Source organism: Triticum dicoccoides, chromosome 3A (genome assembly GCF_002162155.2).
Source record: "Triticum dicoccoides isolate Atlit2015 ecotype Zavitan chromosome 3A, WEW_v2.0, whole genome shotgun sequence".
Lineage (NCBI taxonomy): Eukaryota > Viridiplantae > Streptophyta > Magnoliopsida > Poales > Poaceae > Triticum > Triticum dicoccoides.
The window spans coordinates 660,354,921-660,373,916 of record NC_041384.1 but is presented as its reverse complement, the minus strand read 5'-3'; the positions used below and the strand labels follow the sequence as shown (position 1 = coordinate 660,373,916).

Here is an 18,996-nt window from a genome sequence, read left to right as displayed (position 1 = left end):
ATACCCATCAGCAATCGGGTTCAGGAGGACTTCTGGGCTTGGCACTATGACCGGTGTGGTGTTTTCTCAGTCCGATCAGCGTACCGGATGATTACGACAATCAAGGCCCAGAGGAAAGATTGGCTCGAGCACCGGTCGGAACACTCCAACGGTGCAGTTGACAGGAGTTCATGGACACAGTTGTGGAAAGTAAAAGTACCATCCAAAATTCGCGTTTTCATGTGGCGGCTCGGGCACACCTCGCTTCCCACGGGACTGGTCCGACACAAGAGGAAGATGGCAGACAACCCTGTCTGTTCTATATGTAATGCGGAGGAAGACTCATGGAGACACTCACTTGTAAGTTGTTGAGTGGCCAGGTGCGTTTGGGCTCTGGGTGATGATGAACTACTTGAGCATGTGATATCGAACCACAACGAAGATGCTAGGCTATGGCTATTCTGGCTTTTCGAGACCACAAACCAACACGACCTTGCGCGCGTTCTGGTGACCATGTGAGCGATATGGTGGGCTAGACGGAAGGCTATCCATGAAGATGAATTTCAGAGTCCGTTAACAACAATGTGTTTCATAAAGAGGTATTTGGAAGACCTAGAGATTGCAGCAGTCAGAACGCCAAGTCGAGAGTTGGGGCGAGTGGAGCGGCCCCGTGCTAGGGCTTGGCTACCACCGTCGGGTAAGGCTTCAAAGCTGAATTGTGATGGCGCTATTTCCACTTTGGGAGAAAGAGGAGTTGCTGCAGTGGTTTGTAGGAACAAGGCCGGAAACTATCTGGGAGCCTCAGCAGTGGTGTATGAAGGCTTGATCGATCCAGCTAGCCTGGAGGCGCTAGCTTGCAGCGAGGCTCTAGCCCTCGCTCGAGACCTAAATTTGTAGGACTTGGAGATAGCTTCAGACTGTCAGAAAGTGATCTCAAACATCAAGAATGGAGGGTCGCCGGCTTATGCTCCTATTCTTAGGGAGATTCAATTTAGTAGAATTTTTCCCTGCTGTTATTTTCCGTTTCGAGCATAGGGAGAATAATTTCGAGGCCCACTCGCTAGGTAAAGGAGCTGCGTCTCTTGTGGTGGGTCGCCATGTGTGGCTAGGGGTTTTGCACGACATCGTTTGTATTCCTCAGTTTTTGAACTTTGAATAAAGCCCCAGTTATCCTAAAAAAAAAACTGGTCAAGCCCAAAAAACAAGCCCAACTCGGCAACTCGAAGTCCCCCCGATAGAGAAAAGTATAGTTTTCCCCCTCAAATGTGGCTAATCAGATCAAATACCCCCCAAACTCTAAAACCGGTTATTTAACCCCCTCAAATCTGGAATACCGGATAAATCTCCCCCTAGAGTGGTTTTGGGGAGGATTTCATATGGTTTTGCCTTTGACATTGTGCCCTGCAGTGAACACCAAAAATTCCTAATTTGCCCGTGCTCGACTACAAGCCGCTGCCGGCCGTCATGTCCGCCACGGGCCGCCTCCCTGCGTCCCCACCTTCGGCCGAGCTCCGCCCCTCGCATCCGACTGCGTCGCGTTCTCGACCAGCCGGCCCCGTAGCCGCCGTGAGCAGCACAGCCGTCTTGCCTCCCCTGCTTCGCGGCTTCGCCTCGCCTACCTCCTGAAGTCTCCGTCAACGGCCGCGTGCGCACCAATTGAGTCCATGGCTGACCTACCTCTTCGATCTGTTGTGGTCGAGTTCTCCGTTGACGTTTCTGGATCGGTGGTGATTGCCGGCGAGAGCGTAAGCCGGTGTCGCGTAGGCGCAACCTCGGCCCATGTACTTTCCGGCAAGCTACGCCCTTGTGCTTTCCGGTCGGATGTGTCCGAGAGACGCTCACGTACAAAAGAGACAAGCAGGCAGGCAGATGGATCGATTCGCACGTGAAGCTAGCTATAACTATAGGTACGTATTCCGGCGAGAGCGCCCGGACGAACGACGCTAGCTGCCTCTTGCAAGATCGGCGGCAGCCCAATCCGGCCAGATGATTTGGACGAAGGTCCGATCGGGGCGAGGACAAGAAAGGGCAGCCTCCCGGGCGGGGATGCACGACGTTCTATCCACCGGCGTCGCCGACAATCACGACGGCGGGCCGTGTCGTGCCACACCATATCGCCCGAGCCATCGATGCCGTACGAGTTCGTCCCGGCCGTGCGCGACCTCGGCGCCAGCAACAACGTGCTGCTGCTCTCATGCGTGCTGACGGATGAGACGTAGCACCTGGTGAACCAGGAAGAGATGAAGGCGCTGGGGAAGAACGGCATGCTGGTCAACGTCGGCCGCCGCGGGAGCTCGTCAGGGGAAGTAGGGCGTCATCGGTGGCAGCGCCACACTGAACGTGTTCGAGAGCAAGCTTGACGTGCTGCTGGAGCCCTTCTCCATGGACAACATCGTCCTGTCGGCCCTTCGGGCGTTTGTAACCTTGACGCCGCTGTCCATCCGCGACGTGATCGAGCTCGTCATCGGCAACCTTACGTCTGGTAAGTGTTCAGTCAGCGACCTTTAGTCAAAACCGCCTAAAATCCTTATCAAAACCACTCTAGGGGGAGATTTATCCGGTATTCTAGTTTTGAGGGGGTTAAATAACCGGTTTTAGAGTTCGGGGGGTATTTGACCCGATTAGCCACATTTTAGGGGGAAAACTATACTTTTCTCCCCCCGATATACCCCCCTGCAGCCTTGCTGTAGAATTGTACCCCGTGCTCGTCTCTGTTCTGTTGGCCAGCCGTCCGCCCGTCACCGGCCCCGCCGGCATGGCGCTCCCTGAACTGCTCTCGCGCCTGCGCCTCGCACCTCTCCACCATCACCTGCGCCGCTCTCTCTCCGCCGTGGCCCCTCCGCCCCACGAGCCGCCCCCTCCCCATCCCGCCCCACCGCCACAGCCGGCCTCCAATAAGCACAAGCTATTCGTCGCCGGTAACACTCCTCCCTCCTGTCCCCGTCTACTTATTCCCCAATCGGCCATTGTCACTCACCTCGGTTTGCCTCGTTTGCTTGCGAGCATGGACAGGGCTCTCGTGGTCCGCGGACGAGCGGTCGCTGACGGACGCCTTCTCCTCCTTCGGCACCGTCACCGAAGGTAAAAGACCAATCCACATGCAAACCAAAGCCATTTCTCATTTGGTCGGTAGCAATATAACCTCTCGAGTGGTGGGTGCTGGGCGGGTTCAGATGGTACGCGTGGTAGGTGCTCGACGAAACGGCTCCCAGGCCCTCCTGGACGACCCGGTTCCGCCCAGCCTCGCGAACTGTTCGACAGAATGCCTGTTAGGGACGTCGTCGCCTGCTCGGCGGCAATCTACCGGAGTGCGAGGGCCGGGTCGTTCGACGAGGCCGTTGGGCTGTTTGTCGGCATGGTGAGGGCAGGAGTGTGCCCAAACTCGTTCACCTTGGTCGGTGCATCGCTCGCCGCGGCCGGGCTGGGTGACGCGGTGCTCACCGAGTGCATCCATGGGTGGGTTGTCAAGCTTCGGTTGGACTCCAATCCTTTTGTCCGAACCGCGTTGCTTGATTCATATGCGAAGTGCGGCTGCCCCATCAAGGCACGTGCTTTGTTTGGTGAAATGAGGGATCCAGGTATAGTTACCTGGAATGCGATGATCTCCGGGTTAGTGCATAATGATTTGTTCGAGGAGGCAGTTCTGGTGTTTAAAAGGTTGCTTCATTCGTTGGGGCCAATTGATAATGTTGTGACTATGATAAGCACTGCTCAAGCTTGTGCTGGTTGTGGTGATGTTGGACTGTGTGGGACTGCACATGCTTACACGGTCAAGATGGGGCTTGATTTGGATGTATCAGTGACAAACTCGATACTGGGCATGTACTTGGGTTATGCTAGTCTTGAGATTGGAAGAGAGATTTTCAGGAAGATTCCTGTCAACAATGTTGTTAGTTGGACGATGATGATGGGTTTCCTTCTTGAGAAAGGGCATGCTGGTGAAGTTATACATATGTTTGTCAAGATGAGGTCAAATGGTATAGTTCCTGACATGGTAGCAATGGTTGGTTTGGTGCAAGCTTGTGCACTTATGGGTGATGGAAGCAGAGGAAAGTTGGTTCATAACCAGATTGTAATCCGTGGGTTTAGTAGAGAGCTTCCTGTAGTGAATTCCTTAATCACAATGTATTCCAAATGTAAGGATTTAAGCTCTGCAAAGAAGTTGTTTGATGGAAGAAGAGATAAGAGCTTGGTCTCATGGACTGCAATGGTGGCGGCGTGTGTAGAAAATGGAGATGTGCTAGAAGGATTGGATCTCTTTGCTAAGATGAGGCATGGAGGCTTGTTTGCGATTGATTATGTAACGTTAGTCACCTTATTGCTTGCCTGTTATGTGATTGCTAAGTTTGACCTGTGTGTTCAGCTTCATGGGTATAGCTACAAGTCAGGTTTGTCTTTGTACAGACCTGTTCTTAACACCCTTATGGCAGTTTATGGTAAGTGTGGATATGTGGCTCTAGCCCAAAAATTGTTTGATGAGATGATTTGTCGAGATACTGTCTCGTGGAATACTATGATATTATCCTTTGGTATAAATGGCCAAGGAGAGGAAGCAATAACACTTTTTAATGAGATGGAGAAATCTAGCGAGGGCCGAGACAGTGTAACATACTTGAACACATTGCTAGCATGCAGCCATTCTGGCCTGGTGGATGATGGGTTGATCATCTTTAGAAGAATGATAAACGATAAGGGCATAAATCCATGTCAGGAGCACATTGGATGCATAGTGGATATGTTAGCAAGAGCTGGCCGCTTGGACGAAGCAGCAGGAGTGGCTAGCTTGACTGACAATAAATTGGGACTAAATGCTTGGAAAGCCCTTATGGGAGGGGGTCATTTGCACAGTGACATGAAGTTCACTAATGTTGCTGCGGAGAAGGTGCTTACAGTGGAATCATTTGATTATGGACACGTGTTGTTACTTTCTAACACTTATGCATCACTTGGGAAATTCAGTGCTGCTGAATCTGTCAGATCCTGTTATACAAAACAGATCGCAAAGAAAACTCTGGGGCTTAGTTCAATTTAGGCCATGCCATCCATGATCCATCACAAGGTAGCTGAAGAGTACTTCCCTGGGAAGGGTAAGGATATATCACACAAGGACCACCAGTCTCAAGCTATTGGAATCTATTTTAGGCATTAACGTTTGAATTTTACTTTGTCAAATGGTTAGTCTACTGTGAAGTGTGAACAATGGATGAGCATCAGCATTAGGTTTCAAAAGGCTCAGGTGCAATAGTGGATTGCCTCGGACCCTTGGCCATTGGGTCTTAAGTCTTGTGACTAACAGTCGGCTCAGCCTTTTGACACATGAATGTGGAGTTCGTCAGACGGTATTCTGACCACTTAGAAGAGTTGTTAAGCACACCTCAAATTTTCATTACTTTCTTTTGTTTATGGCCATTTTCCTTTACATATGGGTTGGAATATATCTGGTTAGAACTTGGAGTCCCAATCTTACTAACCTCTGGTTGGCTTGATTGGCATCTGTATCAATCACTCTGGAGCTGGTCCTGAAAACACGTGTGCTGATTGCAACAACTCCAAAGAAAAGGAGAGTGAATAGCAGCAACATCAACAAGACAACAATGTACATTCAGTAATATATATGTTGGTAGAGGAAGCTGCAACTACCAGCTGTGTGCTGTGCGTAGTATCTAATTACTTTTGAGTAAGATGGTTGGGTGCACTTCATTATGTAATTCATGAACAAACAATTAGCTCCTAGACAATTCAAAAATGCATAAGTTGGATTTGCTTGAAATATTTGATAATTCATATTTTTATATCTGCATCCATTGATCAGGTTAACTGGATCCAAGTATTTCTGTTGCTACTTGCAATTTCTTTTGACAGTCCCTATGTATCAGCTGATTTTGAGTTATTACTTCTGAATTGGGTGTTCATGAATCTAGTTGCGTCCTTTCTTCCTAAAAGGCGATATAATTCATGCATATTGCTCTTGCAGTACCGACAGATCCTATACTTCTGATGTGTTGATACTAAGACTCTAAGAGGTAGCCATATACTTGATTAGTTTTATGTCATAGATAGCTAGTCTGCAGTGGCCCCCAACAAGTGTACATTACTCTGTACCTGCATGTAGTCTGGTTCATGCGCCTGGGTTTCTGTCAGTGTCCATCATTTCTATTTTGAGCAAGTTTGTCCGTGGCATGTGGTTATTGATTGACCTAACACAGGGGCATACTCTGAGTCTGAGTAATAACATGTCAATGTGCATATACTGTGGAACTAGCTGACTGAGTTATATCATTGTTTGCCTGGTATTAGATTTTGTGGCCATATGGAACTGCAGTATCATTTGTTCTATTCATCCCAGAAAATTAATACCTAATGCTGTTTTTACATGTGTTAAACTTATCTTAATACAGTGAAGTTATATGGATACTATTTTGTGTTGCAGTGAGAATAATGTATGACAAAAACTCTGGAAGGTCAAGAGGCTTTGGTTTTGTCCAGTTCTCAAATCATTATGAGGCTAAGTATGCCAAGGACGCTATGGATGGAAAGGTTCTTTATGAAGAGAGTTGCCTTACAAACTGCTATTGCTAGATATTCAATTCATAGAAGGATCAAACAAATGACCTGGATTTTTTTAAATTCTACAGGTAATGCTGGGGCGGGCATTACGAATAAGTTTTGCTCTTGACAAAGTTCGTGGTGGTCCAGTTATTGTTCCACGTCTTCCCACGGTGGGTAAATTTTTGTCATATCCGTTCCCTAAAATATGATATTTTTTTGGCTACTGTAAACTCATATACAGAAACATTGCTGGGATTTGATTTCTATACTCGTTTGAATATGCTATTGTGCATATCCTTAACATTCTACCCAAATTCAGATAAAACAAATCTAAGGTTTTTTTTTTTGGAAACAGTTGTTTGAGGCAGTTCATTGAAGGATGACCCTATGTCCGTACTGTTTGAACTTCGCCTTTTTTTTTGCGGGGATGTTTGAACTTCACCTGAAAGTATAACGAAAAGGTTATTTAACTTGTTAGTTTCTTCACATGTTGAACACCTATTAGTGGAGGCACAGTCCACAAGGGCGTGATTGGTTTAATCTAACTGCTTAGTTGCCATTAGTTTTGGGAGCCCTAGTCCAATCCTCAAATGATCCGTAAATAATCTAAACATTATGTGAATGCATTTAAAAATAAATAAATATTATATGCACAAAAGGCTGTACTAGCAAGTACGGCCTGTGTGTACTTGCTGCAGACACACTACTGACTTAATTAAGTTCCACAAAAATATCGCTGGCATCATTATGATCCAGAAACTCACACTTCATCAAATTGGAATAGAATAGACCTTTTAGCTCTTCATTGATGCTCTTTGGATAACAGTCATACATCTGGCTAAACTACGCTACATTAGTTCTTCATCACATTAAAAAAGATAATAAAGTCCTGTGCCATATTGCAAAACAGGAAAGTCTGTTGACAATTTTCCAAGTATATACTCTCTGCAGGACAAATTTCCCTCCCAATACTTATTTTTTAGGCGCATCTGTATTGGCGTTGACCTCTGCTTCTGCCTCTTCCTTGGTGTGTACTTTGATGGACTCTTCAGCATGGAGTGACATGGATTTATATTGATAGTAGTGTGAGCATATAAGGAAGTAGAAAAGGTTCAGTACTCCTATGAGGGCAATGAAATAGAAGTAATAATCAAGCTTGCCAAGATTAATGTCATCTGTCAACCAGCTTGTGTGGCCATCTCTGGTAGTCACTTTCCTTGTAATGTTTGCCAGAGCAGTACTCAAGTAGTTTGCTCCAGCTAACGTAACGAAAAAGAGGGATCCTGCTAGGGTTAGCATCTGCTCTGGAAACTGCTTATTATAGAATTCTATTTGTCCAACTGCATTGAAGGCCTCAGCAATACCCATTAGAATCAATTGGGGGGCAAGCCACAAGACTGACATAGGTGATTTTCCTCCATTAGACAATGCTGAGTTTCTCCTTTTGTGTTCAACAAGCCCTGCTACCACCATTGAAATGGGAGAAATCACCAATCCTATACCCTGTCTCTGAAGAAGTGTAATTCCACTTTCCACTCCGGTGAATCTTCTAGCTATAGGTACCAATATTCGGTCATAAATCGGCAGGAATGCAGTTAGGGCGATTAAGGATATGGATATAACAGAGCCTGCAGGGATTTCAAAATGTGTTCCAAGGTGACAGTCCATTGTTAATGTTTGCAAGATTATATATGTGAATTGTTGAGCCAACGCGAGGAAGCATATGATGCCAGATATACAGATAGGCACAATTCTTAACAAACATTTAACCTCTTCTATTTGCTGGATACTGCAAAGCTCCCATGAGTTTCTTGCAGAACCGTCATCATTTATATCACCATCCCTTACAATCGCACCTTTGTTCAGACACCTGAGTACAAATGACAATAAAAGGTGGATATACATTAGCATCTAGCACATAATTGTTTGAAATGATTAGTATTTTTTTTTTGATCTGCCTAGCATGTTCTTTATCTTTTTATTTCACTTTGTTGAGGAGTGCAGGACGTTTTGCTCACTTACTTGCATAAAAATGACTTACATTTACCAGCACATGAATGTCTGCATGTTTTAGCAAGTTACATGGATGTTAAACCTATAGAACACTTTTGCAAGCTAATTGGGATAGTTTTCTTGGAAAAAAACACGATACTTTTGGGAATGGGACGCTATCAAATGGTATTTTTTGTCTGTGTTGTGACACTTCCATCGTGGCTAGTTCTTTATTTTACCTGAACTGGGAAGTAAGTGGCAATCTGAAAATACGGTGGCCACCTATCGGAGGACTGAAGAGCAGCAACTCTTGTTGATTTATATTGTCAGGATGCGGAAGCTTGAGTCTTCTCTTTTTAAATGATGCCACTAAAACTTGGGCAATTCCAGTGAAGATGCTTCCCTCTGGTGGTACATGGACATAACGTCTAGTGCCCATGAATAAAATGATGATTGAAAAAAGCATGAAGAATGTGGGAATGCCAAATCCTATTGGCCAGCTGATGCTATTCTGGATGTAGATGAGAATAGTCATGGAGAACACCAGGGCAGCAGTAGTTGTGCCATAATACCAGTTATAATAGCTATTCAGGCCCTTTCGGCTTTTTTCATCAGTCATATCGAATTGGTCTACTCCAAAGGGCAAGCTGCATGGTCGGATTGCTCCACCGCCGATGGTTAGAAACGCTAGAGATATGTATAGCACGCTCAGCTGGAGTGTTGATGGACTGTTGCAGTGCCCACCTAATTGGGCTGTCTGACTGCAGTCTGGTGGTTTGAGAGCTGGAACTGATGCAGACAAAGTCAATCCCAGCATCCCCTGTTTTTGCAGCAAATAAGTACGCAGATTAGACTGTGAGCAATGCAAAAATCTATTAGTTGCTGACATCTGCGAACATATTGTAGGAAATTCAGTATAGTTCACATTTTTCTAGTTCGTGACAGTAATTCCTTAGAACAGCTAACCCGGTAAATAAATGCCATTTGCTGAGACATCAAGTTTTGTTGCGATAATAAGCAGATAAAATGTTAGCCATTGCCTGTGGTTCGTTGCACATGCTATTTCTCATATTAATCAATCAATAATGCTGTTTTTTTAAAAGCATAATGCTGGTTATTTCATTCATTTGTTAGACTTATTTTGGCAATGACACTTATCTCACATTTCCTTTTGTCAATACAAGCAGGCGAAACAAGAGGACTAAAAGAACTTTGACCGTGGACATACCAGGAGGCTAAAGAAGGATCCGTAGGCCAGGGTTCTGAACCTTCCCAAGTAGGCGTCGGAGATGAAGGCGCCTAGTAACGGCGCAAAGTTCAGCGTACCGTAGAAAATGTTGGTGATGTTTGCTGCCGCGAGCCGCCCAATGTTGTAGCGGTTGACAAGATAGACCGTGAGATTTGCTGCCACGCCAACTGACCCCACCTTCTCAAACGTCTCGGTTGCTGCATAGAAAGGAAGTGTGAGGCACATTTCTTGCCTATGCTAACTAAATACTCCGACATTGCACGGTGTTATGGAATCTAAATGGTCGTGCTTTGTTATACTCTGACGCCTACTTGGGTGGAGTAAAAGTTAACAATTGTGTCGTCGTGGCCCCTTAGGTTGTGCAAATAAAAAAGATCCTAAAATATACTAAATTAAATGAATCAGCTAATCAGAAGACCGTGATACACATCTGTCTACTGCATTGAATGTGTGATAATTGTGGTAGCAAAGCCTCACAATCTTTAAGCTCGTAAATGTTTGAGAGATTTGGCAATCTGTCCCTAAATGCCATTCATCTTTTTTTGTGTGCCGTGGAAAGATATGACCAACCATTCAACGCGGCACGGGCGAATCTAATCCTTGATCTTCCCTATATCAATCAAACAATTACTAGACCTAATTGTTCAACTCGTTTTTTCCTTTGCGGGAAGGCCAGAATTAGTTTTTTTTGGGGGGTGGAAATTGTTCATGGCCGTCATGATGAGCTTGCTAGCTCGGCCGGCCGGGGAGCCTGCACTGTACGACCGGCCGAGGTAGCTACGGATGCGCTCCTGGACTGTACGAGGTAGAGGCCGTAAGCCAGTGGCCACTGGCCATGAATGATGCTCTTGTAACTTTTATCCTAGTAACAAAACAAACAAAACACACTCTCTGTCTTTCTCTTACACACACGCACGCACGCACAAGCAAGCAAAGCAATAACACAGATCGGAAAGAAGAAGAAACCAAAGCAGGCTGAGAGATGGAGAGATCCACACGGGAATGGAGTAGAAGTGAACTTGTGAAGCATACATACGTACATACCTATGATGAAGGGCATGCACTTCCACCCCAGCGGCTTCCTCCTGCCGCCCCGCCTTGCGCCACTGCCGCCGGCGCCCTCCTCCAGCAGCGCCTCGCCTCCCCCCATCTCCACCTCCGCAGCAGGAGCAGCCATGTCCCCGTCTCTGTCTCTGCCCCAAGCCTCGGCTCTCCAGCGAAAAACGGCCAGCGGGACACAGGGGCAAGCGACGTAGTATCTCGGAATTTAAGGAGGGCTGCCTGCGCCTACGTAATCCCGCCAGGAAGCAAGCACAGAGCGCTTCGGCTTTTTAGGCGGTGCCAATCTCAGCCATTCATTCACTTCGGTGCCGTCGCTCGCGCCGCTGGGATCAGGATGGATGGCTGGATGCGTGCATGGATATGCAGCATATGTCAATAAATAAATAAATAAAAATATATCCTCATGCGGCGCGCATGAGTAGGTGGGGTGCGGGACGGGAGGGGGAGGCCACCACGCATCCTCGTGGTAACGTGTCGCCTCGCGATCGAAACCGCATCATCCGTTGGAGTATCTCGCTTTCAATTGCGTGGAGTGATTTTAGTGTCAGTGTGTGTGTGGGCTGGTAACCGTCGGCTTCCTCCCTCCCTCCCTCGGCGGCACTTGATGGCGGCGGGTACGGGCACTCGGTGGGGTTCTTGTTTTTTTTTTTCTTTCTCCTTCGTCTTCGGTGGACCGCGTCAACGGCCGGCGACGTGCGTGCTGAGTGAAAGGAGTACAGCTGGCAGGTACGCATGGCCACGGCCCGTGCTCTCCGGCCTTTGGGCGTTTGTGATCGATCGAGCCGAAATGTTGGACGTCAGGTACCTCATCCTGGGGATGCACATGCATCACAGTGCCTCGGTCTATCATACGACTGGCTCGACGACCCGTCTTTTCCTTCCCGAGCTATCAAGGGCTCTTGTCGTGGCCCATGTGGATAGTGTCCTGTGGCCGGGTTGTTTTCGATCTTAGGGGGCATCGGATCCGGTTTCCTGCGGCATCCCATGCGCGCGTCCATGGATAAAAGGGTATGCAGGATTTCCATTTCGAAATCAAGCAATTTGACCCATCACACCAGCCCGGCTGTGCGGCGACATCTCTTATTATCTTGAGGCTATCGTTGTAGGTCTCCAGTAGTCAGCAATTTGATGGATAGTAGTAGTCCATATCATGTTTTAATGTATTATTTTTTTATGTGGAGAATAATCTCTAGCACTAATTTAAAAGGAATAGTAGTGACCATTTTTACCTTTTGAGCGTAGTAGAATCAGTAGCGGATCCAGTTCACTGAGTCAGGGTGGGCCAATAGTGAAACTGTAAAGAATTTTCTTCTACAAACATTTTCTTAACTTCTTTTGCTATGGTATGAAATGAAGCAATTGGAAAAATCCTAGGGCCTCTCTCCACCCTCTAGCTACACCACTACGTAGAATGGTTGTAATCATGTGCAATGGCTATATCTCGCTTATTGCGAGTAGTGAGGACTGCTCACATGCGATCAGTTTCCACGTGGGTTGATCTTGTAAGACTTTTTTTTTGTTTTCTTCCTAGGTTTTGGGTGATTTTTCTAAGGATCCCCGTTCTAGTGTGTTTGTGTTTTTTCATTCTATTCCAATGTTTTTCTTTATTAATATTTATTTTTACTTTTTGTTTCGTTATCCATTTTCTTTGTTTACTTTTGGAGGAAACTTAAATATTTATTTTACACATACACAATAATTTTCAAGATGGATGGTTTTTTATTAAATGATTATTTTCTAAAAAAATGAAAATTATAGGTTACACGATTTTTTTAATTATATGAAGAATTTTTTAAATGCATGAACCATTTCATTAACTACATGAACTTTTAAAAAAATATGGAACACTCTTATAATTAAATGTTTTCAAAAATAGATGGGCACTTCTTAAAATTGTACTAACACTTAAAAAACGTGTGAGCACATTTATAAAATTGCACACTTTGATTAATAAAACTGGACACTTATTCAATTACCCACATATTTTTGTAAAATTACTGAAGATTTTTAACATACATGTGAACATTGTTTCTGAAACATGTGATCACAATTTTCACTATACTTTTTTCCCAAAATTAATGAAGTAAACATATTTCTTGATATATATTTTCTTATGCACGATTTTTTGAAAAATAAAGAAGGAAATTACCTATGTTAATAGACCATACTTACTGCAACACATGTAAGCTTCAGCTATGGGCATCGCCTGCTTCATATTTTGCAGCGAGCGAGATATAGACAGACGCGCCCATAAGCATGTGCAGATTCGATGAACAGATTTGGAATTTAAAGAACATTTTTGCAATTTGATGAACAAATTTTTGAATTCTGACGAACATTTATTAAATCCGATGAACAAAATTTGATTGATGAACATTTTTTCAATTTTTGAACATATTTTTCCATTGATGAACATTTTTTGAATTCGATGAACAAAAAAGTGTTCATGAATTTAAAAGAAAATTCACAAAAAATGAAAAGTGAAAAAGTACGTTAGTTCAAAACAAAATTAAGGTATTTGGAAAATGTTCATGATTTCAAAAAAAAATTCACGATTTAAAAAATCATGAATTTGAAAAAAGAGATTTTTAAAATGAAAACGAAAAAATAATAAAAAAAGAAACTAAAAAATTCATGAATATTAAAAATATTACCACAAATTGTGTAAATAAGAATAAAAATAGAAAAAGAAAAAAAATGAAACAAAACAGGAACAGAAAAAAACCGAAAGAAAAAAAGAAACCAGAAAAAACTGGTTCAGGGAAGGATCTAGAACCTTCCCAAAACCGTTTTGGGGGTGAATCCCGAAAATGGGCTGGCCCATAGAAATTCCAGCGGTGGAGAGGGGGTACGTGCTATGTGGCTATCGAGCGACCTACGCGCCATATAGGGATTGGCCATTTTCACTCCCAAATGTGGCCTCATAGACGAATGCCCCCTCTAATATCCACTAGCAGGTAGAAGGCTCGGCAGCAAGCTGAGCCCGTCATGAAGCACGTGTGCGTGGCTGCGTTGTTTTTCTTATGAAAAAATAAGAATGTGGTGGGTAAGCGAACTGACAGTTGGTAGTGTGCAAGCCAATTTAACATACATAAATATCGAAAGGTACCAAAAAACAGTTCACCCATTGTTACAAACACTTATATTATATCTTAAATGTTCCAACCAAAAGTTGTTCCTAACAATATAGTCATAATTTGGAAATCGTCTGGTGCAACCAAAGGTTGTACAAAATGAAGCTTCCTTCGAACCGAAGGCAAATTACTCTAGTACACATTTTACAGATAATATCCCATCCTGCAAAAGATGGAAATTAGTATCAGTGAACGAAGCAAGATACAAAAGAAGAAAACATAACAGAAAAAGTGAATTAGAGAATAGAAAGGATTAACCTTTATACAGTTTAAAATTTGTCCAAGAGAATTTTTCCTTCCAGGCTTACAATAAGATTAGGCAGTTGCTCAAAATTTGTCCAATAGACTACCGAAAATAAAAAACAAGAAATCTGTACTCCTAGGCTATACTATAGATAGATAGATAGATACAACACTCATCTTAGGAGTATATTCTTTACTTTCTTGGTAGGAGTATATTTTCTCTTCAACTATAAGTGCATCTAGTGTCCCTTAGTGATTTTGGTGTATTAAAGACTTATAGGTTAAGGGACTAATGTGTTTTTGAGTGTACACAGGTCTTGATAACCCACAAGTATAGGGGATCGCAACAGTTTTCGATAAGTAAGTGTGTCGAACCCAACGAGGAGCTAAAGGTAGAACAAATATTCCCCCAAGTTCTATCAACCACCGATACAACTCTACGCACGCTTGAGGTTCGCTTTACCTAAAACAAGTATGAAACTAGAAGTACTTTGTAGGTGTTGTTGGATAGGTTTGCAAGATAATAAAGAGTACGTAAATAAAAAGTAGGGGCTGTTTAGATAAAGAAACAATAAAGTAAATATAGTGAGTGTGGAAAAGTGGTGGTAAGAGTTGCGAAATTGCCCCTAAGCAATTGACTACTTTACTAGACCGATAGCAAGTATTATGTGGGAGAGGCCACTGCTAGCATGCCATCCCTGACTTGGAATTCTATGCACTTATGATTGGAACTATTAGCAAGCATCCGCAACTACTAATGTTCATTAAGGTAAAACCCACCCATAGCATTAAGATATATTGTTCCCCCTTCAATCCCGTATGCATCAATTTCTATGCTAGGTTGAAGCTTCTGTCACTCTTGCTCTCCAATACATAGTCCTATCAACATACAACTAACCCTATGGTGTGATCCACGCGCACAATCATATGATGGGCACCAAAGGGCAGCAACATAACCACAAGAAAATTAAATTAATCATAGCAATTCATCAGCCACCGATAGGACAACGAAAATCTACTCAGACATCATAGGATGGCAACGCATCATTGGATAATAATATGAAGCATAAAGCACCATGTTCAAGTAGAGGGTACAGTGGGTTGCGGGAGAGTGGACCGCTATTGATAGAGGGGGGAAGGTGATGGAGATGTTGGTGAAGATGGCAGAGGTGTTGGTGTAGATCGCGGTGATGATGATGATGGCCACGGCAGCGTTCCGGCGCCACCGGAAGAGAAGGGGAGAGGGGGCCCCTTCGTCTTCTTCTTCCTTGACCTCCTCCCTAGATGGGAGAAGGGTTTCCCCTCTGGTCCTTGGCCTCCATGGCATGGGAGGGGCGAGAGCCCCTTCGAGATTGGATTTGTCTCTCTGTCTCTCTCTGTTTCTGCGTTCTCATATTCTTCCCTTTCACCGTTTCTTATATTTCCAGAGATCCGTAACTCCGATTGGGCTGAAATTTTAACACGATCTCTATCCGGATATTAGCTTTCTTGTGGCGAAAGAAGGGAACCAACCGCCTTACGGGTGGCCCACGAGGGTCAGGGGCGCGCCCCCTTCCTCGTGGCCACCTCGGGCACCGTCTCGCGTGGATTTTTCTTCCCAAAAATCATATATATTCCAAAAAAAATCTCCGTCAGTTTTTATCCCGTTTGGACTCCGTTTGATATGAATATTCTGTGAAACAAAAAACATGCAACAAACAGGAATTGGCAATGGGCACTGGATCAATATGTTAGTCCCAAAAATAGTATAAAAAGTTGCCAAAAGTATATGAAAGTTGTAGAATATTGGCATGAAACAATAAAAAATTATAGATACGACGGAGACGTATCAGCATCCCCAAGCTTAATTCCTGCTCGTCCTCGAGTAGGTAAATGATAAAAAAGATAATTTTTGATGTAGAATGCTACCTAGCATAATCTTGATCATGTAATCTAATCATGGCATGAATATTAAGATACGGGTGATTCAAGGCAATAGTCTATCATTTGACATAAAAACAATAGTACTTCAAGCCTACTAATAAAGCAATCATGTCTTTTCAAAATAACATGGCCAAAGAAAGTTATCCCTACAAAATCATATAGTCTGGCTATGCTCCATCTTCACCACATAAAATATTCACATCATGCACAACCCCGATGACAAGCCAAGCAATTGTTTCATACGTTTGACGTTCTCAAACCTTTTCAACTTTCACGCAATACATGAGCGTGAGCCATGGACATAGAACTATAGGTGGAATAGAATATGATGGTGGAGAAGACAAAAAGGAGAAGATAGTCTCACATCAACTAGGCGTATCAACGGGCTATGGAGATGCCCATCAATAGATATCAATGTGAGTGAGTAGGGATTGCCATGCAACGGATGCACTAGAGCTATAAGTGTATGAAAGCTCCAACTGAATCTAAGTGGGTGTGCATCCAACTTGCTTGCTCATGAAGACCTCGGGCATTTGAGGAAGCCCATCATTGGAATATACAAGCCAAGTTCTATAATGAAAATTCCCACTAGTATATGAAAGTGATAACTCAAGAGACTCTCTATATGAAGAACATGGTGCTACTTTGAAGCACAAGTGTGGAAAAAGGATAGTAGCACTGCCCCTTCTCTCTTTTTCTCTCATTTTTTTGTTTTTATTTTTTTTATTTTTTTGGTGGGCTTCCTTGGCCTCTTTTTTTATTTGGGCTTATTTGGCCTCTTTTATTTTTTTTGTAAAGTCCGGAGTCTCATCCCGACTTATGGGGGAATCATAGTCTCCATCATCCTTTCCTCACTAGGGCAATGCTCTAATAATGATGATCATCACACTTTTATTTACTTACAACTCAATATTACAACTCAATGTCTAGAACAAAGTATGACTCTATATGGATGCCTCCGGCGGTGTACCGGGGTGTGCAATGATCTAGAGTAGCAATGACATCAAAAAATGGACAAGCCATGAAAACATCATGCAAAGCAATATGACAATGAATGCTCAAGTCATGTATATGATGATGGAAGTTGCATGGCAATATATCTCGGAATGGCTATGGAAATGCCATGATAGGTAGGTATGGTGGCTGTTTTGAGGAAGGTATATGGTGGGTTTATGATACCGGCGAAAGTTACGCGATACTAGAGAGGCTAGCAATGATGGAAGGGTGAGAGTGCGTATAATCCATGGACTCAACATTAGTCATAAAGAACTCACATACTTATTGCAAAAATCTATTAGTCATCGAAACAAAGTACTACGTGCATGCTCCTAGGGGGATAGATTGGTAGGAAAAGACCATCGCTCGTCCCCGACCGCCACTCATAAGGAAGACAATCAATAAATAAATCATGCTCCGACTTCGTTACATAACGGTTCACCATACGTGCATGCTATGGGAATCACAAACCTCAACAGAAGTATTTCTACAATCCACAACTACCCACTAGCATGACTCTAATATCACCATCTTTATATCGCAAAATTATTGCAAGGAATCAAACATATCATATTCAGTGATCTACAAGTTTTATGTAGGATTTTATGACTAACCATGTGAATGACCAGTTCCTGTCATCTCTCCAAATAGATATAAGTGAAGCAAGAGAGTTTAATTCTTTCTACAAAAGATATGCCCGTTCTCTAACAAATCTAAGTGAAGCAAAAGAGCATTCTACAAATGGCGGTTTTCTATGTAAAGAGAAACAGGCAATCCAAACTTCAAATGATATAAGTGAAGCACATGAAGCATTCTATAAAGTCATACTCAAAAGATATAAGTGAAGTGCATAGAGCATTCTATAAATCAACCAAGGACTATCTCATACCAGCATGGTGCATAAAAGAAAAATGAAAACTAAATGCAAAAGACGCTCCAAGATTGCACATATCGCATGAACGAAACGAATCCGAAAACATACCGATACTTGTTGAAGAAAGAGGGGATGCCTTCCGGGGCATCCCCAAGCTTAGACGCTTGAGTCTCCTTGAATATTTACTTGGGGTGCCTCTTCCTTCTTCTCACATCGAGACCTTCTCGATCATCGAACACTTCATCCACACAAAACTTCAACAGAAAATTCGGTAAGATCCGTTAGTATAATGAAGCAAATCACTACTCTAAGTACTGTTGCAAACCAATTCATATTTTATTTTGGCATTGTGTCCACTGTAATATAACTTTTTAAGGCTTAATCCACTGATATGAATCGATAGTTTCATCAAAACAAGCAAACTATGCATCAAAAAACATAATCTGTCTAAAACAGAACAGTCTGTAATAATCTGAGCATTCACCATACTTCTGATACTTGAAAAATTCTACCAAAATTAGGAAAAATAAAAAATTTGTATAGGAAGATAGTGCAAAAAGAATCAGAATCATTTGACGTTCCAGCAAAAAATGTAAAATCACGCACTACAGCCAAAGTTTCTGTCCTGCACCGTACAAACCATCAAGCAAATGTAAACATCCTAAAGGCAAACCTTGGCACATTATTTTTATAATACAATGGAATTGTACAAGGGGATAATTATTTTTATTGAAAAGTTTCTGTAATCAAGATTCACAAAGTTTCCATGAGCATGAACAAAGTTCAAGGCTAGCTGCCACTTCAACAATGCTTGTCTTTTTCACTTTCGCTTTCCTTTTTGAAAAAGTTTTGGGTTTCCCTCTTTATTTTTGTTGTTTTTAAACTATATAAAAGCACTCAACAGAAATAAATGACTCTCTAAAACTTCCGGGTTGTCTCCCTGGCAGCGCTTTATTTAAAGCCATTAAGCTAGGCATATAGTGCTCAAGTAATGG

The 18,996-nt window shown here is 43.3% G+C and overlaps 2 protein-coding genes across 3 annotated transcripts; one reads left to right on the top strand and one right to left on the bottom strand.

Moving 5' to 3' along the window:
• The first annotated feature begins 2,681 nt into the window (after nt 1-2,681).
• On the top strand, nt 2,682-10,106 carry LOC119270033 (glycine-rich RNA-binding protein 4, mitochondrial-like). Of its 2 annotated transcripts, XM_037551982.1 has the most exons (5): nt 2,682-2,897; nt 2,992-3,060; nt 6,410-6,516; nt 6,615-6,698; nt 9,708-10,106. In XM_037551982.1, the coding sequence occupies exons 1-5, from the start codon at nt 2,735-2,737 to the stop codon at nt 9,723-9,725; spliced, it is 441 nt and encodes a 146-aa protein (XP_037407879.1). In that variant the 5' UTR covers nt 2,682-2,734; the 3' UTR covers nt 9,726-10,106. The 2 variants fall into 2 exon arrangements, 1 of the variants encoding a protein (XP_037407879.1); XR_005133892.1 differs by lacking the exons at nt 6,615-6,698; nt 9,708-10,106 and adding an exon at nt 3,153-5,066.
• LOC119270034 (protein NRT1/ PTR FAMILY 2.13-like) lies at nt 7,260-11,037 on the bottom strand. The gene is made up of 4 exons (XM_037551984.1): nt 10,814-11,037; nt 9,749-9,966; nt 8,760-9,340; nt 7,260-8,398 (listed from the first exon to the last, which is right to left on the bottom strand). Exons 1-4 carry the CDS (start codon nt 10,944-10,946, stop codon nt 7,501-7,503), a joined length of 1,830 nt encoding a protein of 609 aa, XP_037407881.1. The 5' UTR covers nt 10,947-11,037; the 3' UTR covers nt 7,260-7,500.
• Between the last annotated feature and the right edge of the window lie 7,959 nt (nt 11,038-18,996).